Source organism: Cynocephalus volans, chromosome 7 (assembly GCF_027409185.1).
Source record: "Cynocephalus volans isolate mCynVol1 chromosome 7, mCynVol1.pri, whole genome shotgun sequence".
Classification (NCBI taxonomy): Eukaryota; Metazoa; Chordata; class Mammalia; order Dermoptera; family Cynocephalidae; genus Cynocephalus; species Cynocephalus volans.
In genome coordinates, this window is record NC_084466.1 from 158,998,123 (window position 1) to 159,024,595 (window position 26,473).

Below are 26,473 nucleotides of genomic sequence, written 5' to 3' on the forward strand. Positions count from 1 at the left end.
AGCCAGCGTCATCCTAGGAGAGCTAGTTATCTCAAGGAGATAATGGGAAAGATTAAAGAACCGCCCCCCCCACTCTTTCGCTTCTAATAAATGAAGACATAAATGCACACATTGGACTTGCTGAGGACTAACTTTAGGCTTGCAAGATTTACCAAGTACACTATAAACCTAAGTTATACTCCTGGTTAAAATTAAGGAAATTAAGGACAGCAGTTACAGATGCTTACGCACAGCAGGTAGCCTGATAACGTTCCTTGCATTTATAAAGAACTACAGTTTACGGTGTTTCCACCTTCGTCATTTCACTTGAGCCTCACAATAATCCTGTGACCATGAAAGGGTAGGGAGTTTTATTTCTGTTTTGTAAATGAGGAAAATGAAGTCCAAAAAACTTAGCCAAAATGAAGACTGGTTATTTTAAATGACAGAGCTGTGTCTTCAGTGTGCTTTCAGTCTAGTTAGAGACAAATCTGAAAAATACAACTGAGGAAGCACTAGAAACAAGATGATGCATGGAAAAGATTTCAAAACTTAATATAAACAATATACAGCTACAATAGCGAAGACTGTGGTACTGGCATCAGGATAAATATATAGATCAGTGGGACAGAACTGACAGTGCAGAAATAAACTCTTATATTATGGTCAACTGATGTTTGACAAGGGTGTCAAGAAAATCAATGGAGAAGAACAGTCTTTATAAGAAGTGATGTCCATACGTAAAAAGATAAATTCAGCCCCTTACCACACATTACACACACAAAATTAACTCAAAATGGATCAGAGACCTAAAGATAAAAACTATAAGTCTACAATTTTTAGAGGAGAACATAGGAAAAAAAATCTTTGTGATCTTGGGATAAGCAAAGATTTTTCAGATACAACACCAAGAGCATGATCCATGAAAGAAACAAATTGAAAAGCTGGATTTCATCAATATTCAAAATTTGGGGGCTTCAAATGACACCATTAAAAAAGTGAAAACAGGCTGGCTGGTTAGCTCAGTTGGAGAACAGCCTTACAACACCAAGGTCATGGGTGCAGATCCCCGTACCGGCCAGCTGCCAAAAAAAGACAACAAACAAAAAAGAAAAGAAAGGGAAAAGACAAGCTACATTCTTGGAGAAGATGTTTATATATCATATTATGATAATAAACTTATATCCAGAATATATAAAAACTCTTTCAACTCATAGAGAAAAAAAGTGGACTGGAGATCACCTGGAGCCAGGTGGGGACGGAGTGACGCAGATGCCACAGGAGATCTTCCTAAAGACATGGGAATGTCCTAAAACTGGGCAGTGATGGCTGCACGGCTATACATTTACTAAACCTAAACAATGTGGTCTTGAAGATAACGGCGAGAGAAATCTAAGCAGATGTGCACTAAGTCATGATAATGAAGGGTAATCGTGACACACTGACAGGTTCCCCAACTGAATTACAATTTGACCTAAATAAGAGATGCTTTCAAGATGCCAACAATTTTATACATCTGTGTAACCCTCCCTGCATTTCTCTTCAGTTAAACATGCACATACTCTCACGTGTCAGTCAACCGGTAAGTATCTTCTGGGTGGCTACCACGTGCCCGGCTGGATTCTGCGCACTTGGTAACTGAAGAAGGAAGAGCCACATCACAGCCCTCCCAGGGCTGCTGCTGAACACAAGAGACACTGAAAGAGGGACCCCTGCCACAGACACCACCTCCTTGCTGACTCTCCCCTCATTTTGACTCTTCTGTGTCACAGGTAAAGAAAGCTGCCAAAAACTAGAAACGATGGAGGGCATGTGCAGCTGTCACGGTGAACACCTGTATTCAGGTTGTAACCAAAGATGAATTATTATTAATCAGATTTCTAGATGGGAGAATGGCTGAATGTAATTAAACTAGGTGGAAAAAACAGAATAAAGTAGCTCAACAGATTATTTCTAAAATTTAAAAAAAATAGGTGAGAATTAAATAACTGTTTCCTGAGGAGTGGGTTACAATCATTTAGAATGGAGAGTGGCCACAGAAAGGCAAAATAAGGGGCTTTGTGGCTGACCAGCCTCGGCTAGTATTCATTAGGTTCTCACAGCAGGGATCACACTCCGCAGATGAGCTATAAAACCTGCATCCAACAGGGTGAAACAAGCAAATTTAACTCTGAATCTTCTTACTTTTAAGTTAGGCCTCTCGGGGTTACGTGAATGGAGTTAAAGCCATCAATATCTAAAAGTGGTTTTGCTGACAAGCAGTACTAGCTTTACGGGACAATTTTCCAGGTGTTAGCAAAGGTAGGTCTAAAACAACCACAGAGCAGAGTGGGTATAAAATATCCTCAGCCCCCTATTTTGGGGGCAGCCATTCATAATATCAAGAACTAGTGAAAATGACAGATTGGAACTTCACGGTTTACTCACCTCTAAGTTTCCATAGTTGTGTCAAAAACATTCCAGATTGAAACTCAGAATAACCTGCCCGTATAAAGGCTCAAGCTTGTTCATCTCTGGACTGAAGAAGGTCTGGCCTGGGTGTGGGTATAAACTAAAGAAAAAACATGTCTCCAGTGGACAGTGCACAAGACTGCTGCCAGGCCTGCAGAAGGATCCACAGAGGGGAGATGACAGCATAGCTAAACCGAGTCACACTGCCAGCGGACAAGCTAAACTTTGCACAGGAATATTCACATTATTGCCAGTAAAGTTGCTACTGCAGGGCACAGCCTACGAGAACTTTGTTCTAAGACAGTCTTAAAAATATTGCAAATTGAAACAGTAGGAAGCGTTAAAAATTTATATTCTTGAACTTTTTAAGGAGTCTCTCAAACTTAACTTTATTGGGTATATATGCATGTCTGTGTGTTTCATCTTCCTTTAAACTTGGAGGCAAACTGTATTGTCAGTCTCCTCTATAGGCCAAACTGGAGCAACAGGATTTTCCCTCCCACATGAAACAACCAAAATGAACAAAATAAATAAAATAATGGATTTCAAGACACTGAGTGGCAAGTAACAAAGAGTGGTCATCCCTAAGACAGTCACACAAATGAGGTGAGCCCCACCACTGCCCTATCTCTTGCCTTGAGAGTTTCGAGGCTGTGGCCCAGGAGATGGAACCCAGGTGGAGCCTGGTGGACTCCAGAGTTGAGAACACACTCTGAGAGCCTGGGGAAGCCACAGTGGCAAGAGTTCACAGGACAGAGTGCTGGAGAGAAGACAGCTACATAGAGAAATATGAAGATCTGCACATATTCAGCTGAAAATCAGCACATGTACATGAGGAAATTACCCAAGGTCAGGGAAAGAACCACCTGAATGGACTAGAAATGAAAGTGCTTGATGCCTACACATGGCTAGGAATACTGCCTGACCCTACCATGAAACTGGAAAACCTCACAATTCATGGAGCATAAGGTATACAGAAGGCTCCTACCCTAGGAGTGAGGAGTAATTAGCTCTAAACTGAGCTATACTCCAGTCCCACCTAATAAGTCTTAAAAGCAAGACACAGGACTCAAACTATTTCCAAGGAACTTATATGTGTCCCCGAACAAAGCTCAAGCATATTTATAGGAATCCAAAAATGTCCAGCACCCAATAAGGTAAAACTTACAATGTCTGACATCCAGTCAAAAATCACTAGGCCTGCAAACAAGCAGGAGACATGATCCACAATGAAGAGAACAGTCCATCAAAACTGGTCCAGAACTGACAAAAATGTTAGAATTAGCAGAGAAGGACATCAAAAGCATTATTATAACTGCATATGTTCAAAAGTTAAATGGAGACATGGTAGATACTTCTTTTAAAAAATCCAAATCAAGGGCCGGCCCGTGGCTCACTCGGGAGAGTGTGGTGCTGAGAACACCAAGGCCCCGGGTTCGGATCCCATATACGGATGGCCGGTGCGCTCACTGGCTGAGCGTGGTGCTCACAACACCAAGTCAAGGGTTAAGATCCCCTTACTGGTCATCTTTAAAAAAAAAAAAAAAAAAAAAAAAAAAAATCCAAATCAAATGCTATAACGTCTGAGATAAAAAAATTCACTGGATGTAATTAATGGCAGATTAGACACTGCGGAAGAAAAGATTAGTGAACTTGCATGTACAGCAATGGAAACGATCAGAAATCAAAAAGAAAAGAGATTTTTAAAAATGGACTTAGTATCAAAGAACTGTAGGATGATTTCAAGAAGCTTAATAGATGTGTAATTGGAGTTCTGGAAGGAGAGGAAGAAAGGGGGACAGAAAAAATACTTGAAAATATAACGGCAAAAAATGGCCTGATGGAAAAAACAGTAATGGCTAAAAATCTGATGAAAATTATACACTCACAAATCCAAGAATCTCAATTACCACAAGCACAAAATCATGAAGAAAACTATACCAAAGCACATGATGAGATCAAAAGCTCAAAACCACTGATAAAGAGAAAACTTTAAAAATAACCAGAGACAAAAGACACATCATACACTGAGGAACAAGGATAAAGTGACTGCAGATTTCTCATCGGAAACAATCCTAGCAAGACAGTAGAGGAACATCTTTGTACTAGTGAAAGGAAAAAAAGTATCACTTTAGAATCACATACTCAGTGGAAATATCTTTCAAAAATGAGTGTGAAATAAAGACTTTTTCAGACATACAAAAGTTGAAAAAATGTATCACCACCAGACCTGTCCTATAAGAAATGTTAAAGAAATTCCTTCAGACAGAAAAAAAAAATTGATAGCAAATGGAAATATGGACCCACACAAGAGAATAAATTGCAGTATGTTTTTTTTTTTTGTTGTTACTGAAACCTCTTTAAAAGATGATTGACTTTTTAAACAGAAATAATAATATAGTATGGGGTCTACATCATATGTCAAAGTAAAATGTAGGATTACAATAGCACACAAGTTGAGAGGGAAGAAATGGAAGGTTCATTATATGTGAAGTGGTGTAATATTAGCTAAAGATGGACTGCATAAGTTAAAGACATACATTCTGAATAATAAAGCAAACAAAGCTACAGCTAATAAGCCAACAAAGAAAATAACATGGAATCCAAAATATCCCATTAAACCAAAATAAGGGAGTAAAAGCAGGAAAAGTAAGCACAGAACAAACAGGACAAGTAGAAAACAAAAGCAAGATGAGAGCTTTTAACTTAACTATATCAATAGCCACATTAAAGAGGATAAACACCCCAATGCAAAGGTAGAGATTGTCAGATTGAATAAAATTTTTTAAAAAAAAATCAAGACTCAATTATAATCTGTCTATAAGAAACTTACTTTAAATATAAAGATAGAAAGGTACTTCAAAAAGTTCACGGAAAATAGAATTAAATGATAATATGAATTGTACCATGAACTTTTTGAAGTACCTTCACACACACAGATTAAAAATAGAAGGATACAAAAAAATATGCAATACTAATATTAATCAAAAGAAAGCTGGAGTTGCTATATTAATACTAGACCAAGTAGAGTTGAGAGTAAAGAATATTACTAGGGATATAAAAGGTGATTTCATCATGATAAAAAAGTCAATTTATCAAGAGGACATAAAATTCATCAATGTTTATGTACCTAATAACAGAGCTTTGAAATACATGATAAAAACTGATAGAAATGCAAGAAGAAATAGACAAACCCACAATTATGTTTGTAGGTTTCAATACCTTCTCAGAAAAATTGATAGAACATGAAGAAAATCACTAAGAATACAGAATATTTAAACCAAACCATCACCCAACCTGATTTAATTGACATTTATAGAACTCCCCTCTCAACAGCAGAATATACATTTCCCAAGATTGACCATATCTGCAGCCATAAAAGAAGTCTTGATAAACTTAAAAGGATTCAAGTCATACAATGCATGTTCTCTGATCACAGTGGAATTAAATTAGAAAGGAGTAACAGAAAGATTTCTAGAAAATCTCCAAATATTTGGAAACTAAATACACTTCTAAATAATCAATGCATCAAAGAAAAAAAAATCAAACGAAAAATTATAAAGTATTTTGAACTGAAAAAAATGAAAACTAAACATTAAAATCTGTAGTAAAGCAGTACTTAGAAGGAAATTTATAATGCTAAATGCCTACATTAGAAAAGATGAAAGATCTCAAACCAATTACCTCAGCTTTTATCTTCTAATAGTAGAAAAAATAGGAAAAAAAAAAAAGAATTGAACCCGAAGTAAATAGAAGAAAAATAATAATAAACAGCTGAGTAAAAATTAATAAGATACTAAGTAGAAAAGCAATAGAGAAAAAAAAAATCAATGAACCTTGGAAAGATATTCCATGTTCACAGATCAGAAGACTTAACATTGTTAAGGTGGTACTGCTCACCACGTTAATCTACAGATTCAACACGATCCTTCTCAAAATTCCAGCTGACTTCTGTGCAGAATTAACAAGCTGTCTAAAATTCATATGGAAATTCAAGAGACCCAGACAGCTAAAACAATCTAGAAAAAGAACAAAGTTGGAGGACTCACATTTCCAGATCTCAACACTTACCACAAAGCTACAGCACTCAAGAGAGTGTGGCGCTAACATAAAGACAGACATATGGGTCAATGGAATAGAATTGAGTCTGGGGAAAAAAAATCTCACATTTACAGTGGATTGATTTTCAACAAGGTTGCCAAGGCAATTAATGAGGAGAAAGAATAGTTTTTTTTAACAAATGATGCTGGGAAAAGTGAATATCCACATGCAAAAGAATGTGGTCAGAACTCTACCCCACAACACATTCAAAAATTAACTAAAATGGAATGCAGATCTAAATGTAAGAGCTAAGACTATAAGACTCTTAAAACACTGGGGTACAGAATGGGAAAAAACTTTTGCAAATCATATATTCAATAAGAGACTTGTATCTAGAATATATAAAGGACTATTAAATTGAACAATAAAAAGATAAATAACTCAATTTAAAAATGGGCAAAGGATATGATAGACACTTCTCCAAAGAAGACATATAAATGGCCAAGAAACGCACAGAAAGATGTTCAACATCATTAGTTATCCAGGAAATGTAAATCAAAACCACAGTGAGGTAACACTTCCAACCCATTTAGAATGGCTATAATTAAAAAGACACATAAGTGCTGGTGAGGATGTGGAGAAGCTGGGATCTTCACACACAGCTCGTGGGAATGTAAAATTGTGCGGCCGCTTCGTGCCCCAAGTCGGCAGTCCATCAAATGATGAAACACAGAGTTACCATATGATACCCAGAAATTCCAAATCTGGGCATATCCCCAAGAGAAATGAAAACTTATATGTCCATACAAAACTTTGTTCATGAATGTTCATAGCAGCATGATTTATAATACCCAAAAGTCCAAATTGTACACTTTAAATATGTGCAGTTTGTTATATGCCAATTATACCCCAGTAATGGTATTAAAATGTAAGCAAAAAGAAACAAAAATGATAAGCAAAAAACCTGTAATGGCCAATGAATCAATGCACCCTTATATTCTATTTATAAAGGACAGTGTCAAAGAATGGAAAGGAATTACAAGAGAGGAAATAGTCACTTATCCCTAGCTTTTTATTCAAAAGCTAGAAAAAGCAATCTTGGATGAACCCATATGAAACCAGAAAAGATATCAATTCAATTTTCCAGCCTAGGCATCTCAGGTATTGCTTTTCACTGAGCTCTTTTGGGAGGAGAGTCTAAGCACAGATGAAAGGCTGAAGGGATATGACTTTAGGTGTTCTGAGAAGGCACTTAAATTTTTAAACACGTTCGTGTGGAGAGCATGGTGGCCAAGGGGGCACTGTGGAAAGAGTCAAGCATAGGAGGTGTGGAGAGAACCTAATCACGAGTGGCAGGTGAACCTACTAAGGCCTTCACTCATCCTGTCTTCATCACATCTCCAGTGCCTACAACAGTGCTTGGGACACAAGAGGTGCCCAGAAAACGTCTACCCAATGGAAGCAACAAACAGTAGTGATACGTAACTGCTACATGTATTACCACAGTAGCTCTTACCACAAGGAAACTTACAGTGACCAGGATGCCCAGCATGGCAAGAGAGGTGCTTGACTCTGGCTCTGCTGCTGTGTTTTCTAAAACCCTGCTGGTGGTTATGCTCATGGACTATAGAGCCCCTCAGCTTTGAACACAAGCAGAAAACTAGTTATGTTCCTCAGTAACCACGTTCTGGAGATGTGTGTGTGAGAGAGAGACAGACAGACAGAGAGAAGCAGAGAGAGAGGACAGAAAACTTGAAAGAAGAACTTGGATACTTTATTAAACTTAATCTGGATTATTAGATCAAAGACTAGGACACAATACAATATAAATAAGAACTTTATCAAATTAAGAGGCAATACACACCATAGCAATAAGATACCCAACTCATTATTCTTTGGTAACAGTCACGAAGTATTATTGCAACCTCAAGCTTGGCACTTAATTTCAGCAATTCCAATCGATAGACCATTCAAGTTTTCCCCCATCAAGCCTTCCCTGTTCTCTCTGATTAATAATGACCTCTGGCTCCCAGTCCCTGACAGCCCAGGGCATCACACTTTTCACCATTTTATGATGGCCAACTTAGGACTTCATTGTGAAGACTCGTGTTTAGTTCCACAAGTCCCACATGGGAAACTGTAGAGTTCAGCAGTTAAGAGCACAGACTGCATAGCCAGATGGCAGGGGCTCATGACCTAGTTACCCTACACACTAGCTGTTTATCCTTAGGCCTGCTGATGAACCTCTCTGACCTCAGCTTCCTCATATGGCGAAGTAGTATGTAATGGGGGATAATAAAAGGTTGTCATGAAATCCACAGGTCAATCACATGTCCACTAAATGTCTCAAAGACACAGAAAACTCCATGTGGCCTAACAGGACCCCTTCATTTTCTCCCACATTTCCACACCAACCATCTGCTCTCAATCAGCAGCAGCACTGCTCTCCCAGGTGCTCAAGTCACAACCCGGGGGTCATCCTGGACTTCTTCCTCCACATTGCCCAGCCTCACACACTCCATCAGCAAGGCCTGTCAGTTCTCCCTCTAAAAATGTATAGCAAGGGCTAGCTGGCTAGCGCAGTTGGTTAGAGCATAGCGCTGGTAACACCAAGGTCCAGGGTTTGATCCCTGTACTGGCCAGCCACCAAATCAATTAATCAATACAAAACAAAATATACAGTCTCTACTGTCACCATCCCACCGCCCTCTCTGTGGAGCCTCTGTCACCTCTCGTCTGATGACATACTACTGCGGCCTCCAGCCTTGCCTTCCTGCCTTCACTCTGACCACCACCTCTTTCATTCTCCACAGAGCAAAGCCAAAGTAAACTCTTAAAACGTCAACAAGATCATGTCACTCTGCTGTTTAATTTCCTAGTCTGGGACGTGAGCACCTAGAGAATTTTAAAAAGCAAATGTTGAGCATGTTGGCTGCTCGTTGCTGCTCTTAGCAAGGATCCACAAGATGCACGAAGCCGAGTAAGAACTAGCCAACTTGCAGGCAGGGGTGGAAGACGACTCTGTTCTGCTAAGAGGCTGTCTCCCTGCTGCAACCCTACAAGACCTCTTCTAGCTCCCCTAAGATGCTCGGCTCTTTCCTCCTCTCCTGTCTGCCTCCCGCAGTCATCCTGCAAGCCACGCCGCATCCAGAGTAGGTGCCCCCGTTATCACCTCACCTCTCCCTGCTCTCTTCAGCTAACGCACTCAACCCAAGCAGCACTAACTCGCTCACCAGCCGGCTCATTTGCTGAGCGTGTCTGCAGCCAGGGGCCGGTCCCCCGACACCCGCCCAGTGCCTGGCACGTGGGGGGCGCTCAGTGAACCGGGCACTCGAGAACAGCAAAGCACAGACAGCAGACCCCATGATCTACACACGGAGTATCCCGGATCCGGCAGGGAGTCCGCGCGTACATTTCAGGTACCCGGGTCCCCTTGAGAGTCGGGATTGGGAGGTGCCCGTGCTCCCCACCACTGCGCAGGCGCGCAAACGGAGGGCGGGGGAGGGGCGGTGTCGCGGCGCGCAGGCCCCGCCCCGCCGCGCAGGCCCCGCTCCGCACAAGCGCGCGGGCGGCTCCACTGGCGCCTCTTCAGGGGCAGGAGCGCGCCGGAAGACACGAGACTCGGTGGAGGCCCGCCCAAGGGCGTCCACCTTCCTGCTTCTAACGCGCAGGCCCCGGGAGCTCACCGCGTCCGGCGGAGCCTGCAGCTCCTCCGGCCTCTGCCGTCGCCACCGGCCCAGTGCCAGGCTGTCCATGCGGCTTCAGACCACAATCCGCCTGGCCTCTCATGCCCACCCGCAGGCCGGGTCCCATTGCCCCGCCTACGCGCCACGCCCTCTTCGCACGTGGCCCCGGGGAGCCAATGAGGAGGCGGGAGGGGCGGGGCGCCGCAAGAAGCGCGTGAATCCGCTAAGGCGAGTGCCGCAGGCAGGAGTAGCAGAGGCCAGAGTCTTTTGTGGGTAGAGGGGCGGCTTGGACTTGTCCGTCTGCCCCATATCATTGTTTCGCAAGGAGGGTTCGATTTGCTGGTTCTCCGTCCCCAGAAGCAGCCTTGGGGCTTCAGAGAACCGATTCTTTACGGATCCCACCGACCTTGGAAGAGGACACTCGGACCAGTTGGAGGAGCGCCCGCCTCTTCTCTCTGGTGATTGGTCGCGGACCCCGTTTTCCTGTCTGATAGATAGGACAGTGGGCCAATAAGCTTCGGCGAGGCCGTAGGGGGCCTCTGGGAGTTGTAGTCCCGGGGTGCCCCCGTCGCTTCCGGGTGGGAGCGGCACCGGTCCGGAGGCTGCGGCGAGCTGCTAGGCCCGGGATTCTGAAGCCCGGTCCTGCGCGGTACGCGATTGCTGCTATCGGTGGGTTCTTGTTGGGAGGCCCTAGAAGCACCACTTTTCTGCAGCCCGGAGGGCCCATCGAGGTTGCAGGCGCCGAGCTTCCGGCCCCCCCGGCTATGCAGAAGGGGAAGCCGGGGCTTGGGCGGCCGGGCTGGAGGTGCAGTCTCCCGGCCGTCGCCGTGCCGACCACCGCCGCACCCTGGTCTCCTCGGGGAAACGAGGCCCGGGATTGCTGCAGCTGCCTAACCGGCTCCTGCGCCACCAGCGAGCCCCCTGCACCGGAGAGCCCAGACCCGGGGCCCTTTTTAAATGAATTAAAACGAGGCCAGTCCTCTGCCGGTGTTGGCTGACGATGGGCATGGGACCTGGTTTTTGCCAGTGAAAGGTAAAGGAGGTCTGTGGGGCAGAATTCCGGGAAAGACTTTACCTCGTGCTGAGAAGGGAGACGGACGGGTGGGGGCTGCCTTCTCTTCTCTTCTGGGCTGCTGTTACCCCGCGTGAGCTTCCAGGAGCTGCTGCAGCCTCCTTGTCACCATGAGGGCAGGTTGCGGGACTCCTAGCTGAAGGGAGGAACTGCACGAGCTTCTGAACCAACCCGCTGCAGACTTATTGTCGTGTCTCTGTTAGGGTCACTGTGAGTTTACCGTTCTGCAGCAGTTGAGGACATCCTTTGTTCTAAAGCCCTTTTCTTGACCTTTATGGTCAAATGCATGAAGCTCTAGTTGGGTAACTTGCTATATGATCTGCAGCAAATAAAGAAGCTAATCTACCTCAGTTTTCTCATTTATAAAAGATAAAAATGATGATGCGTAAGGTATTGTGGATATTAAATGGGGTATTTACATATAAAGTACTTAGATCAATGGCCGACACCAAACAAGTCCTCAATAAGCGGTATATTGCTGCTGCTAGTATTCCTAGAACTAATGCTGTCATATCTGGGTTCACAGTCCCGGATCAAAAATCCCTGGGGCCAGGTGTGTTTGGGGAGTTAAGAATTTTTTAAATTTTAGAGGGCGTTATATATACTATACTTATGAAACACCTCCAGCGGGATCTGAGACAGCACCCTATAATGAAACAGAATTTCTGCAGCAGAAATGTGTGAATATTCACAAATATTCACCCCAAGTGGGACGTGTTAGTAGAAAGGTTATAATCAGTCTCATATCAGTTCAAATGAGTTTGCTACAAACTTGAGGAAAAACTAATGATTGTTAGAACTTTTTGCATTTTAGAATTGAAAATAAAGTATAATTGTAGACCTGTATCACTACCTCTACTTTAAAAACACTTTGTCTTGTAATATCGATCAGATAACTTGCTTTGTTATCCAGTTACAGTATCACTGGTCTTTGTATATTTATAGCTGCTTTTCAGATATGTCAAAGAACAAAATTTTAACAAACTTAGTTTCAAAGATCTGATTGGCTTTTATTAGCAATTCATGAACCTGGCACCATTTAGTCTACAAAATAGGAAGGAACGCTGATGGGCTAGACAGAGTGAGAGAATTATAGAAGAAAAAACAGGAGAGCCGGGACAAAAACAAATGGCAGATTGGTCGTTTTGTGATTACTTTCCATATAGGGGTGTAAACAAAATATTTTTAGCTTAATGGAAGTAGGCTATCATCTCTTTCCTGATTTCTCAGAAGGTCAGATCATACAAGTAAACAACTTGGGCTTCAGTTTGGTGGCATGGAAACTTAGCATGAGTGACTCCATTTTGGGCCTGCTGCCTTTTCTTTAACAGATGCTCGAGCTAACCGTTCAGTATTGGGGAAAGAAGCTTAGCCCAGGAACTAGAAACAGCAATAGGTATATATAGAAGTATGCAGTTTAGCTCAGCACACTGCTTACCAAACATCAGTCACCTGGGTCCTAACAGCAAGACATGCATCTATTTATCTAAATTCTCAGTATCTTAAAATTTTAAAAAAACTTTAAAAATAATATATAACATCTGTAAAATGATGGCTTAAAGTGCTCATAAATTTAATATGTTAGTAAATACATTAACTATTAGAAGAAGATGTGGGAAAAGCTTTATGACATTGGATTCTTTCATACACCAAAAGCACAGTCAACAAAGGAAAAAAATAAATTGGACTACATCAAAATTTAAAATTTCATACATCAAAGGACACTTAATACACAGTGAAAAGGCAACCCATGAGATGGAAGAAATATTTGCAAATCATGTATCTGATAATGAGTTAATATCCAGAATGCATAAAGAATGCCTACAACTTGTGAAAGTTGTCAGAACCAAAATGGAGCCACTTGTGTTCAAACAAACAAACAGAAAACCCTGATAAATGGAGCAGGGGAAGGCCACGAAGAGAGGGGTCTCATGCACAAATGCCCTTGCACAAAGGCCATTGCAACCTTACACAAAAAATGCCTCTGCGAGAACCTCTGCCCAGCAACTACGTGCCTGTTCAACCTCGTGCTGGCGCCCCTTGTTTTTGAGCCTTGTAGCAAAGGATAATTATCTCAACGCAATTATGTAACTCTCCATCATTTTTCCTTTAAAAACCTTTGACTTTTTTTTACCTCCCTGAATACACACATAATTTACTATGGCACACATATTCCTATTGCAATGCCCTCTTTGAGCTGCTGTCTGTTATGTAGGTCGACAAACTCAACAAAAAAATAACGATTAAAAAATAGAGAACTGGAATAGGCATTTTTCCAAAGAAGATATACAAATGACCAGTAAGTAACATAAGATGGTCAACATCATTATTCACTAGGGAAATGCAATCAAAACCACATTGAGATGTCACTTGACACACATAAAAATGGCTATTATCAAAAGAAAAGAAAAATAGCAAGTGTTGGCTAGGATGTGGAGAGACTGAACCCTTTGTGCACTCTGGTGGAAATGTGAAATGCTGTAGCGCTATTGAAAACAGTGTGGTTTTTCCTCAGAAGATTAAAAATAAAATTCCTATACCATTCAGCAATTCCACTTCTGGGTATATACAAAAAATAATTGAAAGCAGGGATTTGAGCAGATGTTTGCACATCTGTGTTCTTAGTAGGATTATTTACAACAGCTCAAAGGTAGAAGCAGCTCAAGTGTCCGTCAGTGGATCAACAGATACACACAATGTGGTCCATGCACACGATGGACTATTACTCACCCTTAAAAAGGAAGGAAATGCTGACACGTGCCACAAATGGATGGACCTTGAAGTCATAAATGCTGAGTGAAAGGAGCCATTCACAACAAGTCAAATACCCTATGATTCCACCTGTGTGAGGTACCTAAAGTAGTCAAATTCACAGAAGCAGAGAGTAGAATGGCAGTTGCCAAGGGCTGGGACGAGGAGAGAGGGGAGTCAGTGTTTAATGGAGACAGAGTTTCAGTCTGGGAAGATGAAAAGGTTCTGGTGATGGATGCGGTGATAGTTGCCCAACGTTGTGAATGTACTTAACACTACTGAATTGTACACCTAAAAGTAGATAAGATGCAAATGTTGTGTTCTGAATATCTTACCACCACCACAACAAAAAATACATTAACTGTTCAAATAGAAGTTATTCCTCCTTGTACCACTGTCATCTTGCACACTTACCTGCATGGGAAGTGGCCCTCAGGAGGAAGGAGACTTGAGTTCCAATCCCACTCTGCTGATTGCCAGCACCTGGGCAAGCTGCTTTAACCTCTAAGTCGCCTCCCCCTCCTTGGCGAATAAAATTGAGGTGATAATAATGGTACTTACTTCAATGGGATGCTTTGAGTTTTAAGTGAGATGCTGTCTGTGGGGTGGTGAGCACTGTCTCCAACGGCGCACTGGAGCACAAAAAAGTCCAGGAAGTTTGCGAGAGGTTCGATTTGCTTATGGCTCCAGTATTTAACTGGTGTTGCGTGCTGGGGCGCGTGTTCATTTTTTAGCCACAGTTCCCTCATCTGTAAAATGGGAATAACACAGCCTGCTCCTGCCACCTGCCTTCCAGAGAAGTCAGGGCTTCAAAAGGCTGCTGCTGATTTCCTTTACTAACTCAGCTCAGCCTTGCCCACAGAAGTCTGTGTGCCTGTGTTATGGGAAAGGGGCTGAGTAACAGTCTTTATTTTTTTTAAAAACAGTTAAATAAATTACTGATTTTTTAATTTATTGAAATATAATTGATTGTACACATCTGTGGGGTATGAGTAGCGGTTTTGACTCAACTGCTGCAAAGCTGTTACTTCTATTTTCCACTTACCTTCCCCCTCTCAAGCTTTAATGACCTATTTCAAAAATCGCTACCTCTGCTTGTCTCGTTGGGATAAAAGGTTACAGGTAAAGACTAGCACAGAGCCTGGGAGATAGTAGGTGTTTAATAAATGCTCCTTCCCTTCCCTCCATATTAAAAAATTCCCAGCACATCCTTGGGCACTAGTATATGGTTATTTTTAATCTTTAAAATTCACAGTTTCTTTAGCTATTGTGATTAACAGTAGTAGTCATCATCTTTGCCTGGAAATGCTTCTCCTAAACTGCACTCAGTTTGCTTCCTGTTTTTCAGATTTTGACTGAAATGTCCTCTCCCCAGAGGAACCGTGTCCGACTGTCCAATCTGAAGCAGCCACCCCAGTTTCAGTTCTCCATGACATTCATCACTGTGCGGTGGTTTGATGTTCTGTACACAGACACACACATGCACACACACACGCGTGCGCACACGCACCCACATGCTGTTCTTGACTGTCCAGAGCCAGGCAGGCAGTAGGCACTCAGTTGTCCCAACTAGAGGCTTCACTAGTCAATTTGGCATCCTTGATTTCATTCAATCTTCAAAGTAACGCTGCAGGGCTATCTTCATGGTCAGATAAAGAAACTGAGGCTCAGAGGTGTTACCCAGTGTGCCCAGAGCTGCAGACCTGAATTTAGACAACAGTGTCTGGATTTCCTGCCCTTTGCTGCTCTGCGCCTTTAGCTTCCTGTGTAAAGCCTCCTTATGAAGCTGCAGGTCTTCCCAAAACAAGGTGAGTTAGATTAAAAAAACAAAGGAAGACAGCAACAGCTCCGTCTGTTACCCTGAGGGCCTTAATTTCACAGCAGAAGTTTCCAGGCTGGGAAGTGGGGGCTGGCAAGTGGCTTTCTGGAAGTGAGACTCACACACGTGTTCTTTATCCTGAACCTCCCTTGGCATTTGAACTGGCTGGTGCATGGCCATGTGCAGTGAAGAGCCTTGGCCTCCCTAGGAATCAGGCAGGCTGCTGCCTGCCCAGCCCTCCCTCACTGGCCCCCACTTGCCCCTCAGACCCTCTGCACTCCAGGCTTCTTCCTCCCATGGCATCTCTACCACTTGCTCTTCTGCCTTCCCCATTCTCCCCATCGCTCGAGGTCCAGCCCATGTCCGGCTCTCCCAGAGGACTTCCCTGCACAGCTCAAGTTTGCTCCTCTGATGGCTCCTGGCTCCTGACCCTCCAGAGAATCTATCCCCTTCTGGTGTGTTGTCCATGTTTTCCCATCTAGACTTCTGGGTGCATGTGTCCCTGTGTCCCAGCACGCAGCACAGCAGGCCCAGAGTGGGCGCTCAGCACCAGGCTGGCAGGTGAGTTCCGCAGTTAGCTGTGCAGTTTCTGCTCGAGCCAAGACTTGCAGGGGCCTCCAAGAGTGAGTGACCCTTCCCTCCTGTTCTCTGTGTGACTGCTGTTGGCTAACAAGGCTGTGATAGAGCCAACACACTGGGGATGTTAACTGGGGTTGTGACGACACAACCATGAGAATGCACAAGCCACCGATGGGCCACTTCATGGCTTCATGATCACATCTGACATGTATACGCTCATGTCAAAGTGGTACTAAAGAGTAGCCGGTCAGGATTGTGCACAGGATACCCAAGCTTTGCCGCCTCTGGTCCTCGTCTTTATGCTCTGTCTTTAGCTCTCTCCTCTTGCTGTGGACAGGGCAGGTTGTCCTCAACCCAGAAGATTAGACTGAAGGATGCCTTTCTCCCCAGAAGGTTGGCCACATGCTTGTTTTGGTGAGCATCATGGTTTTGTTCCAATGTCATTCAAGCTTAGTCTATATTTTATTTTATGGCAAGACTCAGCATAAGATTTTTCTAAATGGAATCCTTGTAATAATCCAAGAATACTTCATTGAGGCAAAAAATAAAATAACCCACTGTGTTTCCACTTTCAAAATAATATCTCTACTTGCAGACCTTTGTGGTCTAAGTCAGTTTCCCAAGTTATTTTCCTATATTGTAAATGTGCTCTTTAGGGATGACCAAAACTAGATAATTATTTAACATTGAAAGAATTTATGACCAATACAAATTAGAGATTTATGTGATTTTGTATAATGTATGTGCCAAATCCAACCCATACTACAACTGTCAACAGTTGCTGCATACAGAAGGCAAGGATTTATAGACTGTCATTTTGCATTTTCTTTGTAGGCGCTGTAGATAAATAAAAATACTAATAAACCAGAAATGTGCCTTCCGAAATCAATAGCTTTGTGTTTGAATGGAAAGTATTAATTGTCTCTCATTCTAACCTACCCTTCTAATAGCTCAGTAATGTTTGTTAAATGGCATATACCAGTGTAGTTATGCTTTGTTTCAACAATAAATTGAAATTTTAGCATGTTGTTTTACATTTCATCCTAAATTTTTTTATTTTCAAGTGTATGAAGTCACATTGGTTATGTTTGATAATCCATTTTTGACACGTACTTTCATGTAAATTATATGAGCCTCTCAGCTCTTACAACATAGTAAGAAGAAAAAACCCCAGCATGTGGAAATATGACTGATGCTGCATTAGTGTGTGGGTTAGAAATAATAAGGATTATAAATGACTCACTCAATGTAGAAAATAAGGGGAGAAGACTTATTGGGGAAAAGTAAAAAAGCTTGCTCTCTCTATGCAGAGCCGAAAGAAGGCACCATGAAAGATATATTATTATTCACCTTCTTTTTATTTCTAAGGAAGTTTTTATTAACCCCTTTTTATCAATCAAAATAAATTGGTTGCCAGTGAATGCCATATTTTCTGACTATTTGAAATTATAAAACAAAATCAAAGGCATGCAAACTCACATACTACAGCCTCTGCTAAATAAGAGGCAAACCCCTTCCAAAGAAAGGTTTGCTAAATGGTGTTGGTTTTTATAGCCGTGCCTTAAAACAGAACCTTTCATTTATGGATAGGATTAGGGCTTGGGATTTGTTTGCAATTTCACGTCACCCAGCTGTGTTAGTGACCAGGTATTCCAGAACACTGTTATTTGATATTTATATCCCATCATAAGAGGACATAGTTCTGTGGGGTAAACACAGTTATGGCCAATAATAACTCAGTCCTGGGTAAGGAATAATATGATGGCATGACTCAAGAGGAGAGAAAACTGGGTGGCCAGGAATATGTTTGTGGAGCGCTTCCTCACGAGGGGGGGCCAGTCACTTGTCGCTGTGATGCAGTGATGCAGAATGTGTGGAAACCAGAAAATAAAGATTTCAACCAGACATGGTCTGTTTTGGTCCTCACCAGCCTGGGAAGAAGGTGGAACAACGGGAAAAAAAGACAGCAGTTTAGAAGATGGGGCCACTAGGGCTTCCCACGTGGAGGGTGAGGAGGAGGGTAGCAGGCTACTGAAGACCCCCAAGGCGGGAGGTGGGGGGAATCTTTGCCTTCACCACCCAGCCCTCAGAGCAGCTGCTTGCTCGAACCCTGACTTCTGTGGGCTCAGTGGCAGACAGAGCCATCACCGTGGGGTCTCTGCAAGTCTGCCAGATGCAGCTTAGGTAGCTCTCTCCTGCAGACCTGTGGAGGAAAAGGCTACCCATCTGTCCTTTATCATAGAAAGGTGACTTTCTTCCTGTATCTCCTGTTATTCAAGAAATGTGATCTGAAAAAAGAATGTGTGTTATTGTTGGAAAGTTGGTAATGTTGGCATCAAAATGTCTAAATGAGATTAAAATAAGGCCTATTTCAAATGAGTAAACTAGTAATTGATACTAACTCAAAAGTAGGCTAGCACTGAGGTCACCACCAAGTTTTTTGCTTTACTGTCATGCAGTTAGCTACCTTATCATGAGGACATTACGTACGGATCCATTTATTTATTTATACAAACTATCAGGCGATAGGGGCCTATGCATCCTTTAAAAATGGGTGGTTTGCTTTTTTCCTTTTTTTTTTTTTTTTCCTCTTTGTTTTGCTCTAGAAGAAGCAATTTAAAGTCAGTACTCGTTTTACAGAAAAATCTTCCCAGCCATTTAAACCCGAGGTGGCTGATCCAGTCTGGAGACCATCTGAGCTGTGAGTCCTTTCAGAGTTTGAAGCAAATCCAAATCTGCTCACATCATCCAGGGTTATTTTATTATTTCACCACCCTTCTGAAATTGCTGCTGAGCTTCATTCGTTTAGAGCAGCTGCCGACACGCTGGCATGGAGGCTCCCAGAGTTAACTGAGGAGGGGTGCTGCAGGAACCATGCCCTCCTGCCCCGTCCTGCCTGCCAGACTCATGCAGGGGCTTTGTTTATGGTGGGCCGACATTCACACAGCCCCGGGCTGGACAACTCTGGAAAGGATGCAAAAATACACATTTAGATGATGAAAAAAAATAGTCGGTTTTCCTTTTTCCTGCACCTGGGGGAAAACGTCACTGTTCTATTTTAGAGGGTAGACAGAATGAGGAGGAAGCCAGTGTAGGTGTGCCAGGCATTTGAGGAATCATGGCAGGTGTGAGACTATGGCAGTCATTGATTTAACTAAACTTCAACTGATTAGCTTTCAGATCGGGATGGCCTCTGTCACGTGGTAGAGAACCTGCTATGGACTCTGTTCTTTGGCCACAGAACTGGTCCTGGAGGAGAGGGTCTGGGAGGCTTGATAGCCAGTCTCAACCCACCTCATCCTCTTACCAGGTTCCTGACTCTGCCTCAGGAAGGAATTCAAGAGCAGAGGCAAAGAAGAAAGTGAGAACAGGTTTAATGTAATGAATAAGAGATACAGATTTCACAGAAACAGTACTGCCTAGCTCCAAGACTGAGCAGGGCCTGCACAGAGTTTAACACAAAGGTAAGAAATACACATTTAAAGTTCCGTACAGAGGGCAGGCTGGCTCAAGAGAGTGAGTTAGCAGCTAGCTGTTTGCTGAAAGTAAGTTTGATACAAAAGAAATAAATACACACCTCAGGCGAAGTGCAGGCTGGCTTCAGGAAAGTAAGCAACACTTTCAGAAACATCCTGCTGGGATACATCTTTTATGGTTTTGCTATCTAATACGTACATGTTCATGCTAGAATGAATATAAACTCCACTTTACTGAGCATGCTCTGCTATCATGGTAATACAACCCCTTTCTATTCTACTGAGCATGCCCAGACACCGGATTTCTATAAGCCAGACCCGAGTCTCAATCTCCCCAAGTTGGTGCTGACAATAGGTCCAACCAGGCACAGTAACTCTCCTCTAGGGAGAGCCTAGAGGAGGGGCCTGAGACCTTGGGGAATGGCTTGAAACCCAGAGGTGTGTCCTGTAACATGAACCCGGGGAAAACGAGCATCTCCTATCTCAGAACTAGCAGCTGTGCATCACCCAGCCGTGCCTTTGAGTTGCATGTGTGTGTTCTCCATGTTTTTCAGTCCTCTACCTTGAATTCCTTCCACAGGTAGGAGGGGCCAACTGTGCCTGTTGCCTGCGGGCCACTCCAGAGGTCACTCTGTGAGGTGACACCTCGTGCACAAGCAGCCAGTAAGAGAACAACCAGGTCAGCAGAACAGGGGTCCATACGCTCAGAGGAGGCAGCATGGAGAGGGCCCAGTGCACGGAGGATCCTGGCTGAGATGTGAGTTTGTGCAGCCACACAGCCTGGAGGAGCTAACTGGTTAGGACTTCTCAGGTCTCTCAGGAATTATTTCTGATTTTACAAGCAGTCTTGTCTGTGATAGGAAGCTCATCTGTGTCCTTAGTTTCTTAGATATGAAACAAGAATTACAAATAAAAGCAGAAAATTAACTCCAAATGGACTTGGAGAATAAATACGCACATGCACACACACGCAGCAGTGTTTACATGTGAAACATTTTGACTCACAAAGGAGAGACTATGCAGCTGCATCGAACACATATGGTGATTACACCATATACTCAATAACCAACAAAGTGTCATTGAATATGTGTCTGGGGTGATCATAGCAGGAACGGGACCTTTGGGTAAATAAGAATGCATGTGAAAATGTGCAGAGAGTTCTTCCCCCATACCCCCCAATACTAGCATGTTTTCATATGAACAGTACAGACTTGGTAAATTTTATAGATCTCAAATACACAGCCAAATGAAATGAAAAGGGCAGGAGAGTGAGTTAAAAGTTTGCAGGTCAGGGAAAAGCACATGTTTCTGGTACATTGCAGAGCCTCTACAGAATACAGTATCAGTTGGGGTTAATTCCCAATTGTGGCCTCTCTAGGTTGAATAAAGAAGCCACTCAACAAAGGCCTCTAGCCTGAAGAGGCAGCTGATGCCACCTACAGCCTGGAAATTGGCTCTGCACCGCGTGCCCAACTCGCCGTCTGGTCCTCGGTGGAAGAGGGGAGATTGGAATTTGTACAGGGGATGGAAAACAGGCACTTCACTCCCAAGATTAGTGTTTTTTTTTTCTGATAAATTGTAAACAATTAAATACGTGTTTTAAAATTACTTTAAGTAATTTTTGGAGACTGCGGCTATTGGGTTAAGATTCATGAACTACATTTCGTACAAATGCATTTCTTCTAGAGAATACCTATGGGATGTGATCACCTTTTTTTTTTTTTTTTTTTTTTTTTTTTTCTGTATAGCAGCCCCACAACATTCAGCCCAAGACTAGATTCGGTTAGTGGGTACATATTTATCCAGATAGTCTTATCTTCTTAGGAGAAACCGGATTAAAGTGAAACCATCGGATAACATATACTCCTGAAAAGAAGCAGAATGCATATTTGTTGGCAGAGCCAAGATGAAGTATGTTTTGAAATCTGTTTTACAAATAAACTTGCACATAAATTGTCCATTCACTGCATGGAAATCTTTTTTCCCGTTTGAGGAGCTGTCGGAGGTCCCTAATAAACAGCGAGTCTTGTTTAGTTTACTGGATATGTAATTCTTCTTTTCTTTGAAGATAATTATTTTTCAACCAAGTGCAGCAAAAATACAACCAATAAAAATCTAGCTATGACAGCATAAACAACCTTTATGGCAAGTATATACATAGAGTTCTTCCAATAAAAGCAGTCCCTGGTAAGGAAGGCAACACAGAAAACTGACTGACACATTCCCAGATCAAGTTCTGGACTCCTTGGGGTTGAGAGAGGAAACCTCAAAACCCATTCCCACTTTCATATTCCAGACTGGTCCTTGGTTATCAGGTGACAGGAGGAGGGTCTCAATTGCCAGGGTGGCCCCTGGGCTAAGAAGAAGGAAGAGGCTGGTTGTTTGATTGGACCCAGTGTCCAGTTTATCTCAACATGGTTTTGTAAGACACCCTTCCTGAGGCCCATTCTTTGGGCCAGAAAAGCTGATGGACAGAGGGATGAGATTCCTTGTAGAGCTCTGAAGGGATGGGGGGGGGACCAAGAAGCTCCTGGCTTCCCCCATTCTCAGTGCCCACCAGTTGTCCCTCGGAGAGGGTAGTGCCAAGGTGGGTGCCAGGGCTGGGAAGTGGGATGGGGATTGGCAGGAGAATACATCTAGGGATTCTGCTGTGGGCTAGGTCAACCTGGTTCCAGCCAATTAGGGGTTTGAGAGGTGGCACTTTTCTTCTGGCCCTTCCATGCCCTGTACCCACGCCGTGGTCACTGCCCTTGCTCACTGTGTGACCCAAGCCCAAGCTGGCAGCATGCGGGGGCCAGTGCCCCACTGGGCTGTGTTGGACACAGGGCTCCTCCTGGGGAGCTCTGTTAGCAAATTCTCAGCAGACATGTGGGTGCTCATTTATGCTTTCACAGTAGCTGGAGAAGATGTTATCGCAGCTTGAGAACAGAAATTAAAATATGTATCCTTCAGGTGCAAATCTACTGTACTTACAGTTTTACTGTTTCTCAGCAGGGGGGCTCCATTAATCTTGCAACAGCGAAATTCCTAAGGATATTAATTCCCTCCAGTTGGAGTAATTCTCAACTGGTCTTTGGGGGTGGAATAATTGGAATTTAAGAGTCCCTCTTAAAAGAAAGGAAATGTTGGCGATTTTACTTGAATAACACCACTTTTTAATGCCATGCTTTACCTACTAAAAATGCCTTTTCAATTCTTTCCCTCCCAGTGCCCCTTGGTGTTTCTCAGCTTCTCTTGCTGGGGTTTACAAAGACCCCATCTGGTGGAGATTTTTTCAGTCTTCACCTCTGCTGAGGTATTCCTCTCCATTGTAGGGTCTTTGTGTTCCGTGGTACTGGGCACTGTGCCTGGTGAATGACACTCAGCCACAGGAATGAACAATATATCTTCAAAAGTTCATGGCTAAAATACTTGTTTAGGAGCAGTAAATGTTAGCTGTTGTTACCCAGCAAAATAACTACACCACACACACACACACACACACACACACACACACACACACACACACACACACACACACACACACACACACACACTCTAAAACACAATCAGTTCACAGCATGGGGTGGAGATCTTTTGCTTCCAAGAAAGTCCAGGAAGCCCCCCAGACCCCCAAAACTCCCCATTGGCCCTCCCGGACAGGACTTCAGGTCCTGGTCCCAGTGTTTCCTGAAGCACCGTTGGGGAAGCTAGTGAGACCCCCCATCTCCCCAGTAAATAGGACATAGCTAAATTATACTTATATATGAGTTTGGCAGAATGTCAGTGCCCAGGAGGAACCCACGGAACATGGGCTCAAATCAGCCCCAATGTCTTGCTTTCCTGTGTTTTTGAGCTTTTGAGCACTAACATGGGCATAAAGGAAAGTCAAATCTAGAGTATTCTGTAACAGGCCAAGCCAATTTATTATGATAATAACCAATTTTTCCCTCTGAGCCCTAACATGCTCAGAGGGAGAGAGAGGACTGAACTCTCCAGAGCACAGGCAGGTGAAATGGGCTTGAGGCATACAGGAGTGAGTCCTGCCCCCTCCTCCCCATCCCCCACCGTGGGTCTGGGCAGTTTCCTTAGTTGTAAAGTGGGGGTGGGCAGTGATGGTTTCACCTCATCAGCTCCAGAAGTCTTTATTGACAAAGTCAGAGCGTTTTAAAGCTACCAGGTCATCTGCTGACCCCAGGCTGTTGATATCAGTAGTGATAACTGCAAAAAGGGCAAGGGCAGAATTGGAAATTTTATACAGGAGTTTTCATCACATTTTTCTTTAAGTAAGGAGACTGTTCTGCAGCTGGTGTATGCTACATTCAGCAAATTCCATTTAAAGGAAAAATCAGGATTTATAAAACAGCCACATTAGAGAGGTGGTTACTGCTTTTTTTTTTTTGAAAAAAATTCACTATAGCACATGTCCCTTGTGCATTACAATTTCATTATTTTTTAAATTACAAAGGCAGTCCGCTCTTTGAAAACATGCAAATGACCCAAAGTATAATGTAAAAAATGAAGGGGCTCCTTTTAACATTCTTTTCACTCTCTGGGGGCAAGCTCCCTAATACATTGGGGAGCATCCTTCTGGAGACATTTTTCTTTGCGACATTCAGCTATATACTTATACTCATACATTTTATTTATATATAATTCTGTGTTTAAATACGGTAACTGGAGTATATAAACCATTTTATGACATAATGTCCCCCCCCACCTACTGCAATTTTTCCCGTAGTGATCTCTGAGGTTTTATTTACAGTTACTTATTTATTTAGTTTTGTTTTTATAGCAGTGGGCTGGTACAGGGTTTCTGATTCCTTGACCTTGATGTTATTGGCACCACGCTCTAACCAACTGAGATAGCCGGCCAGCCCTTTATTTACATTTTTTAACTAAACTTTTTATTTAAAAATAACTGTAGAACCTGTGTACACTTTTCCCCAACGGTAACATTTTGCAAAACTGTAATACAATATCACAGCCAGAGTGTTGGTATTCACACACAAGCCACCAATCTTTTTCAGATTTCTCTTTTAGTTTTACTTGTACTCCTGTGTGTCTGTCTTTAGTTCTATACAATTTTATCACATGTTTAAGTTTGTGTACCTACCACCACAGCCAAGATACAAAACAGTTCCTCATTGCTCTCCTATTGCATTTTAAATAATTTACCATTTTCAGCAACATCTATTTCTCAAGGTGAGGCACAAATGTAACAGGGCTCCTAAAGGCCACTTTGCATCACTAGAACAGTGTTGCCAATAGAAAATATAAAGTGAGCCACAGATTAAAGTCACCTATGTAATTTAAAATTTTCTAGTAACCAAAGGTAAAAAGAGGTACATTTAATTTTAATAATGTTTCACAAAACCCAGTATGTTCAAAACGTTATCATTTCCACATGCAATCAATACCAAAATTATTAATGACATGCTACATTCCTTTTTCGTACAAAGTCTCTGAAATCCAGGGAGCTCAGTTCTCCGCCAGCTGCTGGCCGGGAGCACAGGCTGAGCACCTGCTGTGTGCCTGGCTCTAGCTCAGGCACTGGGATGGAGCCCCAGTTCCTGCCCTCCTTGGGAGCACAGTTCCAATACATGAGATACGCCCCCGGCAGGCACAGGGTGCCCTGGGAAAACCAAGGGAGTAGGGGAGGCTCCATGGGGGTCTGACCTCAACGCCCAGCGAGAGCAGGAGGACCGTCCAGGAGGAGTCCCCAGTGTCTGCGTGGAGCGATGGTGTTCAGGACACTGGAACCACGAGAGAAGAAGCGCTTTGGAGGGAAGGTCCAGTGTGGTTCGGAGACATCCAACAGGAGATACCCCCTCCCCAAGCAGATGGATGCTGCGACTCCTGGGCTCTGGGTTTGCTGCTGAGGTTTCCCTGGAGGGTGTGAAGTTACTACAGGAACGGAGGAGATTACCCAGGCCAGGAAGTGTGTGGGAAGCATGGGAGGGGGTGCAGAGGACAACATCTGGAGGGACAGTTAGGGGATGCCAGGAAAGCCAAGGAAGGCCCCAAGGTAAGAGGGGCAGTGGGGGCCTGGAGGCCCCAGTAGGAGGGATGCGGGGTCCTGGAGCAGTGCCCGGGAGCAGACCACCCAGGCCCTGCTGCTTCGAGGTCACACGGGCTGGTGGTCCGCGCAAGGGCTGCGGCGAGGCGTTGCACGGCGGGGGCGGGGTTCGGGTCTTCCAGGACTAAGTTGGAAACGCCCTGTCAGTGTTGGGGTTCACAGACGGCGCCACCTCCTGTTCGGTGACCTTCCAGTTCACCCCCTTTGTGCAATGTCATTTAAGTAGTTTCCACATTGCTAAACTTACAAACCTGACCTCACGTGCGCTCACAGGTCTCATGCACGCACACACCCCCTTCTAGTCATACACGCACACTCTCCCTTCTAGTACAGGCTGCGGCTGGGCCCAGGAGCTGCAGGAGCCCCGACAACGGCAGCCCGGACAGCCGGGAGCCCCCACCTCCGCCAGCCGGAAGCCCCGCCCGCGCGGCGGCCGCGCCTGCCCTTCCGCAACCTCTGCAGCGCGGGCCGCGGGCCGTGGGCGGGCCGAGGGCGGGGATTCTCGCGCGCAGCCGCCCTCGCGCGCAGCCTCGTCCCCGCATTCGATTGCTCCTGTCTGGC

General features: G+C 43.7%; 1 protein-coding gene across 1 annotated transcript in view; it reads right to left on the bottom strand.

Annotated features, from left to right (window-relative positions):
* Positions 1–10,281, bottom strand: part of C7H10orf143 (chromosome 7 C10orf143 homolog) — a 46,717-nt gene extending 36,436 nt beyond the window's left edge. Inside the window, exon 1 of the mRNA XM_063102981.1 lies at positions 10,158–10,281. Coding sequence (XP_062959051.1) covers positions 10,158–10,226 — 69 coding nt within the window. The 5' untranslated portion in view covers positions 10,227–10,281. The remainder of the gene's footprint in view (positions 1–10,157) is intronic.
* Positions 10,282–26,473: the final 16,192 nt, after the last annotated feature.